This window comes from Nyctibius grandis, chromosome 10 (assembly GCF_013368605.1).
Source record: "Nyctibius grandis isolate bNycGra1 chromosome 10, bNycGra1.pri, whole genome shotgun sequence".
NCBI lineage: Eukaryota > Metazoa > Chordata > Aves > Nyctibiiformes > Nyctibiidae > Nyctibius > Nyctibius grandis.
Window position 1 is genome coordinate 21,732,635 of NC_090667.1, and position 15,819 is coordinate 21,748,453.

Genomic DNA, 15,819 nt, shown 5'->3' on the forward strand with positions numbered 1-15,819 from the left:
CGCGCCTCCCGGCCGCCGCCGCGCCGGCTCCGGCCTCGGCCCCGCCGCGGGGAGTCACGTGACCCCCGGCGCACCGCCTCCTCCGCGCTCTCTCGGAGACCGGAGTCGCCTGAACTGGGAGAGTCCAAGCGGGCACCAGAGGAGAGGGGGCGGGCAGGGCCGCAGAGTCCAAACCATTACCGCGGGGGGGGGGGAGGTAGGCGCGGAGCTCCCCCCCGCGGCCCGCACGGGAAGGGACGGGCGGACACACCACCCACGCGCGGAAAACTGCCTCGCGCTCTTCGCGCCGCGCCCCCGCACCGCGCGGGAGCAGCCCCTGCTCGGGTCGTTCCTCAGCTCTAAGCAAGCACTGGGCCGGCTTGTGCGGCCGCTCTGAGGGAGAACATCCCGCTCCTTTACCAGGGCGGCTTGAGACAGAGCCACCTTGCCCTGGGAGCGGCTCGCCCCTCGTCACCAGGGCCTCAGGGGGGCTGGGGCGGGGGCGGGGGCTCCTGCGTGCAACACGCTGTACGCAAAGAGCCAGCATGTCCTGTTCGGCACGTCAGGGAACAGCGTCTGGACGGGACAAGGTTATCGCCAAGCGATTAACAGGCATGTCCACATCGTGACCTACACAACGCTGAGCATCAGGCAGATGGAAATAGCCCAAAGGCTGATGGACAACTTCACCCTGCACAGGAAATCGGAATAACAAAAGTGAAAGCATCCGAATCTCTCAAAACCTATTTTAGTGTCTTAGCCAAAAGCCAAGCTCTTTATTTAATAATGTAAGAGCTTTCAAATATTCTTTTAGCACAGTTCATGTCCCATTTATACTTCAGTAGGAAACATTTTGTGGAGTTGAAAGCGCTAAATAGCTACTTTATTAAACAAACAAAAAAATCACCACCGCCACCACTCCCCTCCCGACCTGTAACTCTTATTATTTAGTTATTCACACTGGACTTTTGGTTGACTGCTACCTGAACAGCTTCAACCGCAGTAGATGCAGACAGGCTGGTTGCCTGAATTACTACATGCCGTTTCTTCCCAATAGAAGTTGCAAATGTTAAAACCAAGATACCACATCTATCCATACTTAATAGAAAATTTACGACTCTTTAGATGCACTGTTTCCTAAAGACCCATTAACAACATTTGTTTATCTATCAAAACCAAACTGCTAGAAATTAAAATATGCTTTGATCATTACAGTAATTTCCTAGACCACGGAGGAACAAACATGTAACCCAGACAAAATTATAATACACAAAATTATCATTGTAATAATTTAAGATATAGAAGCCTTCGGTTATCATAAACCATTCTTGACAAAGTGAATTTCAGATATAAACTAAGATATCAATGGAGTTATGTAGCGTGCAATGGGAGTGGCTGTACGGGAGGGCTCTCACTGTCTCTAGTTGCTTCAGGTATTTTACCATGATGCCATGTAAAACTCACAAACTTTTCCAATAGTTAACTCCTGAGTTCTCTAAAAGATTACTATCAAAATAAGACATGATGAAGATTTAGCCTCATCAGGTTAAACTCAGCAATGATTCTGCAGTGGTATTTCATTCGCTGTTTCCATTTAAGAGCTGAAACGGGGCCTGGCCAAGAGCTTTTATCACTTGGTTTAAGAAAAGATACCACCTCCCGGCTTCTTACGAGCCTTCCCTTGTTTATATTTTATACTTGCCCTTGTTTACATTCTTGCTACCACGAGCAGAACAAAGTTTTAGCTATTATGATCACACATTCCCTTCTAGTCTTTGCTGGCCTCTTTTTCTAAGTTCTTATGTGAATAAAAAGTATAAATATATACAAGTAAAATAGGAAGAATATAGTACTTAGTAAGACTGATACTCTGCTCATTTTGTTAGCGAAACAATAATCAATAACTTAATTCCACTTCATGCTTAACAGAAATAATCTTTTGGCAGGAGCAAGTTTAGAGAACAGAGACATGACCTTTGAGAAAGGAGTCACTGAAAAAGCGAGGATTCTCACCTACTGTAGATACTCCTAATTACTAGGGAAGCATTAGTTTAGGAAGATTTTCACCCAGCCATTTTAAATACATTTTAGTTTTGGTAAAATGTGATGATCTTTCTTGGTTGAGAAAGGATGTCAGTTGTTTAAGAAAAAGAATAAAAATGTTTCTGCATGTATTTTAAGTATTGTAACATTTAGAACAACTGAGACTGACTACTTTCTCCTTCAAGAAGCATATCAGTGCATGACAAAATATAGACATCAAAGCTGGGAATCTATTAACTGAGAATGCTTTGCTATAAATTGCAAGACAGTCTCATGAAATAGTAGGGATCTGCACGTGGAATTTACCCTTAGAAAGCTCTATGAACTCTGTCTTACTTTGCAGAAAGACAGCAATCTGTTCATAAATATTCAGCAGGGTTTGGACAAGAGTATCTTCTAGAAAAAGCATCCCCTGTGATGTCAGTTGCTGAAATAAAAATGAGAACAGGCCTATGTGGGACAGCTGGATTCCAAAGAGACAAAAGTGTTCGGCACTTGAGCCGATCTTGCTTTCTTCCACCCTCTATCTTTCTCCTACAGCTGCTATCTCGACCGTTCTATCCCGCCTCCCTCAGCGGGATGCTTTCTATCAGGTAGCAGCAAATGTTGTGTTGGCTGCTGCCTGGCCAATTTCCATCAGCTTCAGTAGGGAGTGACTGTGCAGACAGTTCATATCCACTGAATAACATCAAAGAATTGGATAAACATCTGCTCACCTCACCTTTCCCCCTTCACCCCCTGCCTTGAGGTTTCAATTTAAAGCAATATTTTATTTGTATCTGAAGATTAGGTTTGGTCTAATAAATACATTTAAAACAAACAAACAACAGAAATGTCATACTTCTTTTTAAAAAGTTTTCCTTCTTTTTCAGACAGCCACAGAAAAAAATCAAACATTTCAAAAAGTCAACCTCATATTAATGGAAAAGCAACTGAGGGCTGGTTACATGATGACTGTGTTCCACTAAAAGAATAAAGCAGTGAAAATGCCGGATATACCAACTTAATTTCATTAGAAATTAAGAAACATTGTATGCAAAATTAGTTATATATAATACTGTATTAATAGTATGCATGTTACATTATACTTATTTATATATACCATATATATTATCAAAACACTATACAATGTATATTATATATATAAAGATAGGTTATATATTTTGTATATAATTGTATGAATATAACATATGCATATATTTATAATATAAAGAGTATATTCTATGTATGCTTGCTATGTCTGTTACATTAATATAATTGTCTGTTATGCTAGCAAGATACTAATTTGTATACTGGGTACCAGTATCTTTTAATAAGCTTAATGCAAACTAGAAATAGGAGCAGGGAAGGTTCTGAATGAAAACAAGACAAACGGAGAATCTACTTGACAAAAGAGGATTACACCAGCTGAGTTGCTTATTCTTTCAAAATTAATGCTGAAAGATAATGTAATTTTTCTTTATATAACCAGAGTTAAAAGATCAAGAACAGAAAGTAAGTCTGAAACTAAGTAACAATGATAGTGATACAATAAAAAAAGTGTAACCACCCTTGAATAAATCCAGGCTGATGATCAGCATAAATTTTCTCATCACTGGAGAAATAAGATTTTGAATTAAGTTTTCAAAAAAAGCAGTGGAGAGTAAAGTCCTAATAAGTTTGGAGGAGCTTGGTGAGCTTATAAAAAGGATTTTGTGTGATCACTGCCACTGGAAGCAGAGGGGCTCAGTGGTCAGACACACACATACCAATGCCTATGTCCGTACAGAATCTTTTACAAAGTGGTTTACATACAGTGGTTGAAACACTGTGTAGTGAAGTTGATAGTTAAAACTGAAGTGTAAATCAGCTCTTAGATGTATTACAGGTTTCGTGTTATCTATGATCTTTATTAATTAGGATAATTTGGCTCTTTTTCAATGCGATCATGAAACCAGCAAATGACCTATTAGCAAATACCTGTTGTTATTTTCCAGTAATGACCATCATTCTGAGGACAAGATCTTGCTCCATTTACTTCTCATGATATACCAGCATGGACAGAAACACACTGCTAGAGAACACATTTGTAGAATGCATATGTATTCAGCAGCTCCTAAAACAGACAGGTATCCAAAAACTCAAATTGGATTGCTGCTGTCTTAACACACACTGCAAGTACACCATTTACGCCTGTGACCGTCCACTGATATGCACTATCATACATGCACATTATATTGTGAATTTTGTCAAGAATTGCAACCAGAATATTTCAACAAATTGTAGAATCACCACAATGTCACAATAACCTTACCACTCCTTATTTAACTTACTTTGTGAGACCACTTTTCCCACTTAGGAAAAAAATTATTACATTTTCAGTCACTGCATCTCAAAAGCAACTATAAGTCAGCAAATATTGGTCTGAGCTAGCTAGTCTGACATGCCATGCAGCTAGTCCTCCTCCCAGTCCTCTAGTGGACATGAAGTGATTGCTGTGAACTACGTTTTTGTGGTGTTACCATTCAAAGTGACACATCTATAGCTCCAGGAAAATGAACCCACTGCTCTGAAAAAATTCCTTACTTTTTGACAGTTCAGCTTGATTCTGAATGTCTCAGAAGCTACTTCTGAGGCAAGTTTGTTTTGCAAAAAATACAACAAAGTTTAAACTTTGCTATACATTTCCCCATTGCTCTATGTAGCAGTAAATGCCTTTATAGACTGTCATATTTTAAAATTTGGTATGGCTTAAAAGAGTGCAATTATACATAGAATTTGTTGTATTACTGAAAACCATTGAGAAATTGATGTAGTAAATTGCTGACGGATGAGTTTCAGGGATGAGAACTCAGTAGAAAACTATGCATCTCCAACTTTCTCCTTACCTGTCTATTCTGTTTTCATTATCAGTTTGCATCTTAATATTTATACTAGAAACTGAACTTTTGCTATACAGTATGCCTCATTCATTCCAAATGTAACAATCTCTCTTGAGTCAGGATCTCCCATTAAGCAACTGGTTCACAAGACCTCCCCACTGACAATCTTAATATGATGTACATTAATATTTTGGTAGCCTTTTAGATCATCATTGCACAATACTCAGAAATCTGGCACTGAGTTGCCTATAATGATGTTCAGTGTTTTTCTTCTCTAGTCAGTTACAGTTAACTTAGAATTCACAACAGGCTTCTTTCAGCAAAAGATCTTCTTTTTCATCAAGTCACTAAGACCACAGAATCTCTCCTGCACTTTGACACACTCAAGCCAAAATCCAGATGTTTGGCAGGTATGCACATAAACTCTACCTCTGCTGCACTTCATCATCCTGAAACAGACACCAGCTCTTTAGGGGACAAATGTGACAGTCACCTCCGTTCCATTTCCCTTACCCAAGATGGCCATAGAGCAGGCTGTTTCTGCCCTCAGCTATGATGGCTATCATAAAATTTTTATGGACTTCCTGCCCGGAAAAAGGATGGCCACCTAAGTGCATCTTGCTGCCCTTAACTAACATGGCTGCCAGAGCTCACTGCCTCTTTGGGTTGTATGGCAAACAGTGGTTCGCAGAAACGAAGCATGAGCTTACACATCCTCCTTACTCCTGCTGAGCACAGATCAGCGGCTGAGCATTTTATACTGAACTCTTTTCATCCACCTGTTGCTTTCCACAGTTCTAAGATGGACACTTTCTGGTAAGCATCAAATGCTTCATAAAATACCCATCCAATAATGGTATCCTCATTTCAGAATGCAACCCCTTTCTATATTTTTAACTTAAGTCTATGAGTCTGCCCCTGATAACTTTTTAACTCCTTAGGCAATTTGAAATAGGAGTAAAAAAGGCTGAGAGATAACTAAATCCATCTGACTTCTCTGAAAGCTGGCACTCGTGCAGAACAGGAAGACTCAAATTAATGCCCTCACTGAAAAGTAGGTAGAACTCTGTTGTAACACGAGCCACTTGGCAGCACCAAAAAGTATTAGAAAGGCAGCTGGCACATACCATTGCTTCCCCCATGGGACTGTCAAAATGGGATTTCTCCAGGGGATGGAGAAGGGTTCAGGATACTATAATATGGCAGTGGTTTAGAGTTTAAAGGACACAGATACTTAAGAGTTCATTCTACTGGTCGCAGGAAGACTTGAGAAAGATATTGTACAGACAATACAGTATGAAATTTGTTTGAATCTCAATAACAATATGTAAAAATTATAAATACTTACAGAGAATATCAGAAAAAGATATCCACTGCTCAGCTTATCTTTTTTACTTGATTCTCTTAGGCCCTATAGATGGTAATGGTTCTCCTTCATCTCTGATTTTATTTTCAGACTCCTTTCTCCATTAGACATGCATACAAAAATATAAAAAATGCTCTTGTAAACATTCTTTTCATTCCAACACCTGTAGTACCCTTTGTTCCCACTTTTTATGCCTTTGCAATTCCAAAATGTTCACAATTATTTCTACTTTGGAACTCTTTTCCTCAAACCTAACTCCTGATGGACTTAAAGTTATTCCCTATTTTCCCCATCCTTTTATACCCTTTCCTTCCTCTTTTGATTACTTATGGCACCTTGTGTGCTGTAAGCAATAGCCATACTAAATTTACATTTATTTAAAAAAATGACTAAATTAGGACTATATTTATCACAATAGTATAATCTCATAAACAAGCTGATTAAAACCATGAGGTGGTGTGCCAGATAAAACTACGGACATACAGTCCTAAAGTTTCCACCTATTGGTCTTTCCTTCTTTGTCTTCAAAAATCAGACTTGTCTCTCATCTTGGATTTAATTTCTTTGCTTCAAACACAGATGTTAGAGCCTGGTTTTGCTGTCTTTTTCTCATTGGAAGAAAACAGAAGAAAACTAGGCTGTAATGAATCACGCTCCCCCCCCCCCAGCCCCCCCGAATCACAGTGCAATCCAAAAGAAAGGGAATAAAAATGAAGACAACCCTAAGATTTTACCGTGCTATAATTAATAGCACGGCAATCATGCTTTCTCTAATACGCTGCACTGCCTTACCTCAATTGTTCCTTATTTCCCTCATATATTGCTGGCTGAACTGCCTGGCCCAGCTCCCCTTCTCTCCTCCAGGGCTGCCTGGCCTTGCTGGCATCAGAGAACCCTCCCATACCCCTAATCCTAACACCTTGTCACAAGGTAATTATAGTGCTGGCACCAACTCCAACATCTATCTTATATCAAACAATCTCCGCTTGTTTGCTTTACAGGGAATGACGGACTTAAAAATGAATTTCAACCGGGGAGTCCTGTTCGGCACTAGCCTACCGTATGACCTTGAAAAAGGAACCACCTTTCCTTGGCCTCTAAAAACAGGGATGAACGTGACCTTGGATGATGCTCCAAGACCTACCAAGGGAAAACACTGCACCAGTGACCCCACCTCTGTCCTACCCTGACCCTTCCCTGTCCCTCTGCCTTGCGCCTGCCGGTACCACTTCAAGAGTTCCCCCGGCTCCAGCTGCCAGCCTGTAAGTAGAGGCAGCAAATCACGGCCAGCATTTCTGCCTCCCCAAGACATGTCAAGTCTGCGGCTGCCAGAATTGTGAACCTGCGACCATAAAACGACACGAAGAGCATGGGGAAAGCGGGAGGATGCCGCGGAGACTCCTGCACTCTGTCATGAAAGCTCTGCTGATAACGTGTGGCCCGTTTCTCCTCAGGGCTCCCCTACTTAACAGCAGACGAGCCCCGCTCGCTCGTTCCCTCTCTCCCCGGCCCAGGGCAGAGCTAAGGAGAGAGGGGAGTGGAAAGAGACGGCACCCGGCGCCGGGGCCTCACTCACCTCACAGACCTGCCCCCGCTCCCACCTACTAACACGTCCTAGCTGCGCCCTTCACCCCTTTTCCCGCTTCACAGGAGGCCGCTCGCCCCCCCCCCCCATAACCGCCCGGACCCTCGCCCCTCACAGCTCAGCCCGCCGCCCACCGCTCCTCACAAGCACCCCGCACCTGCCCCCCTCCCCCCGTGCACCCGGAAGTGCGCGGTAGCGGTAACGGGGCGGGGCCGCGGCCGCAGCTTCACCGGGCGCAGCGCGCCGGCGCACACCCCCCTCCCGTGCCTGCGCAGCCGCCCGCGCGGCGGCTGGAGGCGGCCGCTGCGCCTTCCCTTTGGTCAGGCCCCGCTGAGGACGGCTCCTCCCTCCGCCACCGCCTGCCCTCCCCCCCGACCCCCGCCCCTCCCCGGCAGCGCCGCGGCTGCTACACCGGGTAGGTTTCCAGTCACTATGGCGGCCGCTGCGCTGAAGGTAAGGGAGGGAGCGGAGCCCTGGTGCGCCCCATGCCTCCCTCGGGGCCGGGCAGCACTAGGCCGGGGGGAGGCGCGGGGCCGCGCCGGGGGAGGGACGTGTCTGACTCGGTTTGTTTTCGGCTCTGCAGGTCGGAGGAAAGTTTTCGTGGTCGGCGGCTGCCTGAGAGGCAGAGCTACCGAGCGGGAGGCGTCCGGGCCCGGCCGCCAGGCCTCTCCCGCCGCCGCAGGGCCGGCCGCCGCCGGGCTAGCGGAGCCGCGCTCGGCGGGCGGAGAGCGCGGGAGGCTGAGGAGCGGGCCCTCCTCATGCGCAGCCACCTGCGGAGGGGCTGAGCGGAGCGGAGCGGACGCCGCCTCTCCCGGCCCGCCGCTCCCCGCGCCGGGGGCTTCTGGCGGAGACTTCCTGGAGCAGCCCCCTGCTCGCCTCCCTCCGCCGCCGGCCCCGCGCCCCCGCCCGCCGGCCCGCCGCCAGCAGACCCGCCGCGGAGGGACGCTTGCCCGCTGCTGCCAGCCAGAGCCATCGCGGGCACCGCCTGGGAGCAACCTGTCAGTGCACCTCTTAGGCCGTCCCCGAAGGACCCTTCCCACGCGTTAGTTTGACCCCGAGGGAAGGAGAGTTTGAAGCCCTCTCCATGCCTTATCAAGTTCCTTATCTCGGCGGCTGCCTGAAGCTGTAGACCAGCTCAGCTTTATCTGGTGTAGGGGTGGAAAACAGTATAGCTCCCATACCCCATCCTAAATCGAGGACCACCTATTCTGCTTTGGTTTAGTATACGAAGATGGTGAAATGCAGATTGCCATGTGAAGCGACTAGATCCCTGTTCTGGAGAGAGGGCTTCGTGTTCACCTTCCAACTCCTGATCTGTGCGCTTTGAGAGAGGACGCTAATCCTTCTCTCTCATCCCCCTTCTATAAGCCTTTTCTTGCTTCCATGTTGCATTGGTCAGAATTTCGGTCAGTGTTGTTGACGGAAGGAGGGGGGAAAGAAGGCAGTTAGGGTTACAAACAAAAGTACTTGTATGACTCATCTACTTGGATTTAAGACATTCTGTCCTTCTTTCAAGGAGCCTTTGCTTCTTTTTGAAGGAATCAGATGTTTGTTCCTACTCTTCCAGAGGAGCATGGATTGAAAGTTGTACATTTTAGACTTTTTTTGGGCCACTGCTGATATTATTAAAAGACATAATGGGGCTTTTCCACTGGATTATTGCCAGAATTAGTTTACACACTGAAACAATGAGTTGTTAGGCCTCTCATATGATAATGTGTGTCCTGCTTTAATATAAAGTTGCTGTGGAGGTTCGGGTTAAAAATTGTGGAGGACAATCTGCATCAGAAGAGGCTCCGTTCATCTCTGGTCCGTGTGGCAACCCCAATCTGTCCTCGATGCCTTCAGCCTTGGCCATCTTCACTTGCCGCCCAAACTCTCATCCGTTTCAGGAGCGTCATGTCTACCTGGACGAGCCTGTCAAGATCGGCCGCTCTGTGGCTCGCTGCCGGCCAGCTCAGAATAATGCAACTTTTGACTGTAAGGTGCTGTCCAGGAACCATGCTCTTGTCTGGTTTGATCACAAGACAGGCAAGGTAAGATGTTTTCTTTATTTAAAAATAATGAACTGCACATTTGTTTTAGCAAGTTCCTGTAGATTGCAGATCACTTTGGTTTTGCTGTAATAAATATGGTTTCATGTGGAAGGAGTAAGATTTGTGTTACAGTTAAAATGATTACTTTTCAGGTAAGCTGGTACTTTCTTACTAAGAAGAAGCTTTAAGTATTTTTAAAAATACATAAAACTAACAGTTAAAAATGGTGATAAGTACTGAAAAATTAGCATGCGTATTATTCATTGCTGGAAATAGGTGATTTTTGAGGTGAGTAATAAATGTGAAAGCACAGACTTGTATGAATGTAATGGTGTAATAGTATTTTTTCAAATGCTGAGAAATTACTATTTTATCTGAGCATGTAAATAAATCTAATTGTGAGGAGAGTCAAAAAACAGATTAAAAAAACCCTGGGTTTGTTTGGCACTCTTCCTACTTGCCTTTTTGAAATTTTATAAAGAGTATTTTGTTGTTTGGGTCTGGTAGAAGGTTTGTTACTGGCAGCAGGAGTGTAGCAAATAGTATACAGGATATTTTCTCATTGATAGTGAAAATGGTTTTAAAATATATACTGTGTTGTCATAACTGTTCCTCTCAAAAGGCTAACTATCTTGTTGAGTGAAATTTAGGGGTTCTGTAGTGCATGTTTTGTCCACTAGGGACTGAACTGGGACAAGTAAAGTTATTTTACTTAATGACTGTCAAGTTAATTTTAAATATCCAGCAAGAAATGAATAAAGTGCAGATTTCAGTTGCTCAGCACTGTATATTTTTTTTCCAAGTACATTGATGTTATGCCCTAGAACTTCATGTGCTCTAAATCAGCTCTGTTTTTTAGCTTTGCAGCATGCACTTCTGTGAAATGTGGTCAGTGTAGCTCTTGATTTTAAGAATAATGTGTTCTGTAATTAATGCAGGATTTTTTAGTAGTATGACACAGCATGAGGAACAGCACAACGCAGTCAAAGTTCTTAAACCTTCCATTGTTAACTATCCTATGTTATGCAATACCTGGGCATGATGGGACAAGACAGGCATTTAATTTCTTAAGGCTGGGTTATGGCATGGCTTTCAAGTTACCTGCACGTAATTGTGCAAACTGCTATCTGTATTAGTGTTTCATTAAGCATGTTGTTTTGGCTCTGTTATGTGTGTGATATGCATTCTTGGACACTTTAGACAACTTAAGTGCATTAAATATTTTCAGTTTAAGCTTAGTTTTTAACCTTCCTTATTTGACTCGGCAAAGTAAAATGTTCCAATTTATTGTGCTGCTTTTAAAATAAAAATTATTATGCATATAGCTTTTTATCAACATTTCTCATGGTTTATAGAGATTTTATGACCCCTGTATGCTCTTTTAGGGTTACAAATAGTCTAGCCATATTAAAGATGGGTAATTTGACAAAGCATTGCATGTTGAGCAAGTCTGCTGGCTAACTGATGAGTTTAAAAGATAGTCAGCTGTGGGTTTTTTTGTTTGTTTTTAAATTTCAGTTAGCTTTGGCTTTTCTGATACAGGTCAAAAAATTATATACTTATTCATTTTATCCAGCTGATCTGAAACAGCAACTTGGTAGTAGTACATAAGTGGATAATGTGTGATGGTTCTTGAGACGCCATCATGTGAGGATTTGATGGGGGTCTTGATGAAAATTGCCAGGATGGGTATCTGGATCAGTAGCCATAGTGATCAACTAAGGGGGTTTAATATCATGCACAGGAACACATTACTGTAAATTTTGCATGTTACATGTTGTGGTACTGTAAAAGTTTTAAAGCATTGATGCAGCAGTATGAATTCTGTGTTTGTTGGTAGTATGGTCTGTTTTTTCATCTGGTTGAGTATCTGGTTGATTCATTCTGGTTGAGAATGGTAAATTGTGAGCTGGTTGGAGGAGAGGGAAAAATGCGTTGGTAAGAGATAGTAGATATAAAATGCTGTTGTGAAAAGGCAGGTAGAAGATGTCAATAAATACAGTCTTAATCTTGAATTGCAAAAACTACTTTAAAGAATTCTGTGGTGTTTCCAAAGTACAAACAAAAACATAAAACTGTGCCAGAACACTTGCATGCAGGAATGTTTATTATAATTGCCTACAGAACTTCTAATGAGTACATCTCATTTAGGAATATGTCATTATCCTATCAATGACCTATATTTAAACCTGCATAAATTCTTTTTGCCACAATATTTGTAAACATTTCTCAGAAGCTTATATATAGGACTTTTATCAGTTCTGGGTTTTATGAAAGATAAAAGACCTTGAAATGTTAATTTGGTAACAGAAAGAAACCTTCAAATAATTCAGAATAGTTCATGAATGATCTGGGGCTGCAGTTTTGTAAGTTGTGGACTTTGGCAATACCAGTTTCTGGCATTCCCAGTCACTCAGTCCAGTCTCTCTGCTGCCTCTTGAGCTGCCTTTCAGTTATACTCTTAAGATTTTTTTTTTTTCTTGAGGGTTTGAAGTTTTGTTTGTTTTGTCGTAGTGAATCATGTGAGTGATCCTGTTTACTACATAGTTTGTAAACAATTGTATCAGCATAATCTGGAAAGGATAGAAACCAAAGAGAGAGAGCATCAGTAAGCAGTGGCAAGGAAACTAGTATATAATTTTTTTTTTTGAGGCAGAGGTAGGCTTAAGCTGAAGTATGTCACATAAATAGACCAAGATGAAGATGACATGTTACTTACAGTTGAAAGATATGAATGTTCACTTTGTATAAAGGCACTTTAATTATGTATGGAAAAAGTTACGTGCCCAAAGGAGATAATGTCTATGTAACACCAGCATTATTAAGGATAAAAGTAGGATGAGTCTTCAAGATCACCAGTAAATAGTAATTAAAAGCAGATATTTGAAGTTGGATTTGATTTAAAAAATATTTTTAACATAATAGGTAAGCCTAAAAATGTGAAAGATAAAGGTGGGAAGGAGGTGGTGGGGAGAATATCTGTAACCAGACTTTTTCTGTGCTTAGTAATACTTTTATAGATAACCAGTGCAATGCCTTTTTTTACTTGTGTTTGTAGAAACAGTGTAGTATCTCCATGTGGATTTTTCACACAGCAATAACATTAGAAGCTTATGCTTAGAACGATTTTGTTGGTTTTCTTGAATAATTACAAGTTAATGATCTTTTTGAGATGCCTGAAAAAGTGAGTCACTAAATATGTAGGAAGTGGATGTTGTACTGAGCAAGGAGTGTTCCAAGAAGTGTGAATCAAAGCAAAAGAAAAAGGGGGCTATAGCTTAGAAAATCTAAATGTGTTTGTTCAGCTTCTGTCACTGCATATGGGCAGAAACTCTGTAAATACTGCTTAATTGAAATAGTCTTAAACTTTTTTGGGGAGGGTTGTTTTTATTCTTAAAAATAAGCAAGTTGAAAACCCTTGAGAATTTGTATGTGATTTCTCCCAGGCTGAAATGCTTCTGGCAGATGTGGAAGCATTTAGTAGAAACCTGAAGTTTCTGACAGATATCCAGGCTTTCAAAAATTGGAATTATTCAGTGCCTTAGATTGTTGTGAATGGCTATTATAAGTACCTTTTATAGAGAATCCATTGCCACAGTTTACCAAAGGTGCTGAGAAACTGTGTGAGAAATATTTTCTTAGACCAAAAGGACTCCAAATAACTGGTCATTTTTAATAACTGAAAAAAAAGTGTAGGCACAAATTTCTGTGTTAGGGTGTCAGCTAGTACTACTGTTTTCATTTAGTTCAAAGTGGGTATGAATTGAATTGAGCACGTTCATAGTATCTTGATTACAGAAATGCTAACTAGTAAATTGAAAGCCAAATAGTCCAAATAATAGCAAATAACAGCAAATGAAATTTATTAAGGCTGTGCTTTATGGCTTCTAGCCTTAAAATATATGAGATAAAAATGTTACATTTCCTGCAGGGAGCACCCTCTGTAAAGAAAACAAACCCTGTGTGCACCCCCTCACACCCCCCTGCCAAAAAAGAAACCCAAGGAAACTAAAAACCAACCCCCCAAACTAACAATCCCGAAGGTACAGCCAGGGAATTACAGACTGGCTAGCTTTGTTTGAGTCCCTGGGAAAATCATGGAGCAAGTTTTGGAACACTTCTGGGCACACGAAGATGATGATTTGGTAGAGGTCAGTATGGATATAGCAGGGATGAATCATGTCTGACGAGTCTGATTGCCTTGTATGATAAAACGACTAGATTTGTGGGCAAGGGAGAGCAGTGCACGCTATTTACCTTGCCTTTAGCAGGGCTTTTGACTGTTTCCCACGATGGTCTTCTGCCTAAGTTTGGGCACTGCAGTCTGGATGTACGAACAACTAGATGAGTAAAATAAAACTGGTTTGAGGATCAAGCTCAGTGGTAGTGGTTAATGGGTGGTGCTCTGTCTGGATGCTGGTAGCAAGCAGAATACTGCAGGAGTCTGTGTTATGACCTGTCCTGTTTTTTATCAGTGACCTGAAGGACATGAAGTACACTCTAGTCAAGTCTGAAGATGACACCAAATCTGGAGTGTTGGTGTAGTGGGGAACAAGTTGATATGCTCAGGGGCAGGGCTGCCATCCAGAGGGATCTGACCTTGCTGAACGGACGGTCAGACAGGAACCTCAGAAGTCTGAACAAGGACAAATGTGAAGTCCTGCACTTGGAAAGGAAGAACCCCTTGCAGCTTGTTAGACCATGTCTAGGATACTGCACTATCCAATGCAAGAAATACATTAATAAACAGGAACTGAAAGATTAGATGCTCTCTTTTCTTGCTGTATTGTACTAGGGGTAAAAGTATATTGACCGTGAAAGAAAGAAGAGAAAGAATTTGTAAAAAAGAAATGTTGCTCACTTAAAGTTACGTAAAGTGTTCTGTAGAGATCAAGAATTTGGCAAGATCCAAGAAATATAGGACATCTCTGGACATTCTGTTTGTTCAGAAGTATTTTAGTAAATCTATCTTACAAAATTTAGTGGGATATGAAAAATGGTATTTGGGGTTTCAGGATTTTAATGGGAGACTTTTTCTGCTGCTTCCTATAGCGATTACTGTATGATACTCTGGGCTATTTGGTGCTGATCTAACAGCTTTCTGTTATGATTTTTGTCTTTGAGAGCTGAACGAATGTTTTATTTTTCAGTACTTTTGATGTTGCTGTGTGCTTACAGTCTGCAGTGTCTGTAGAGGAGACACTTTATCTTCCAAACATTGAATGTTTGTTCCAAGTGCTCTGGGAGACTGACCTGGGATCTGCTATAATGCACTAAGGTGAAATTCCGGTGCTTAGATACTTGCAGTAAGAGGCTGATGTTAGCCAGCCCTTACGTGCACCTCTTAATATTTTTATGTAAGTGCTTTTCACCCTGAATGAACCATCCAATTTTATGCTGATATGATCAAAAGAGGAGCATGGGGTAGGAGTTCTCAGTTTCGGCAAACTTCACCACCATAGTTCTGTTAGAACCCAGTGTAGGAGTGCTGGCAGCCATTTATAGTAGAGGGAAGTTACTGCTGACAAGGATTTCCCTGCAGAGATACCATCTAGAGCCACTGCTGCAGAGCTAATACTGTAATTCTTGGAGCTGATCCATTGCAGTCATGATGCATCTATCCTGAGCCAGGAACACCAACACATTGATTAGGTTTTAAAAACAAACAAAAATCCCCTTTGTATTTGCAATGAATTTTTACAAACCTCAAATGAATCAGGGTACTTAGCAGTAATGAAAGCCAGTAAATGTGTTTTCCTTAGGTCTCTAATGGGATGGTTTGGGTTTGCTCCTGGTCTCATGCTTCTAAATGTAAAACCTTGCTTCCCTAATGCACTTTCATTATGTAGAATTCTTTTTGACTTTTTCTTTGCCTTTCTTTCACATGTTAGTTGCAGCAATCCGTTGATCATTTGCAGGTGGATTTACATTACACTGGAGAAATATTTT

General features: G+C 42.1%; 1 protein-coding gene across 37 annotated transcripts in view; it reads left to right on the forward strand.

Annotated features, from left to right (window-relative positions):
* Nucleotides 1–8,158: 8,158 nt before the first annotated feature.
* SLMAP (sarcolemma associated protein) overlaps nucleotides 8,159–15,819 on the forward strand; it is an 84,002-nt gene continuing 76,341 nt past the window's right edge. For 36 of the 37 annotated variants that reach the window (XM_068408359.1, XM_068408373.1, XM_068408365.1 and 33 more), the window contains exons 1-2: nucleotides 8,204–8,287; nucleotides 8,418–9,870. In XM_068408359.1, coding sequence (XP_068264460.1) covers nucleotides 9,673–9,870 — 198 coding nt within the window. In that variant the 5' untranslated portion in view covers nucleotides 8,204–8,287; nucleotides 8,418–9,672. Of the gene's footprint in view, nucleotides 8,288–8,417; nucleotides 9,871–15,819 lie in introns of all 37 variants that reach the window. The other variant, XM_068408360.1, reaches the window with a different exon arrangement.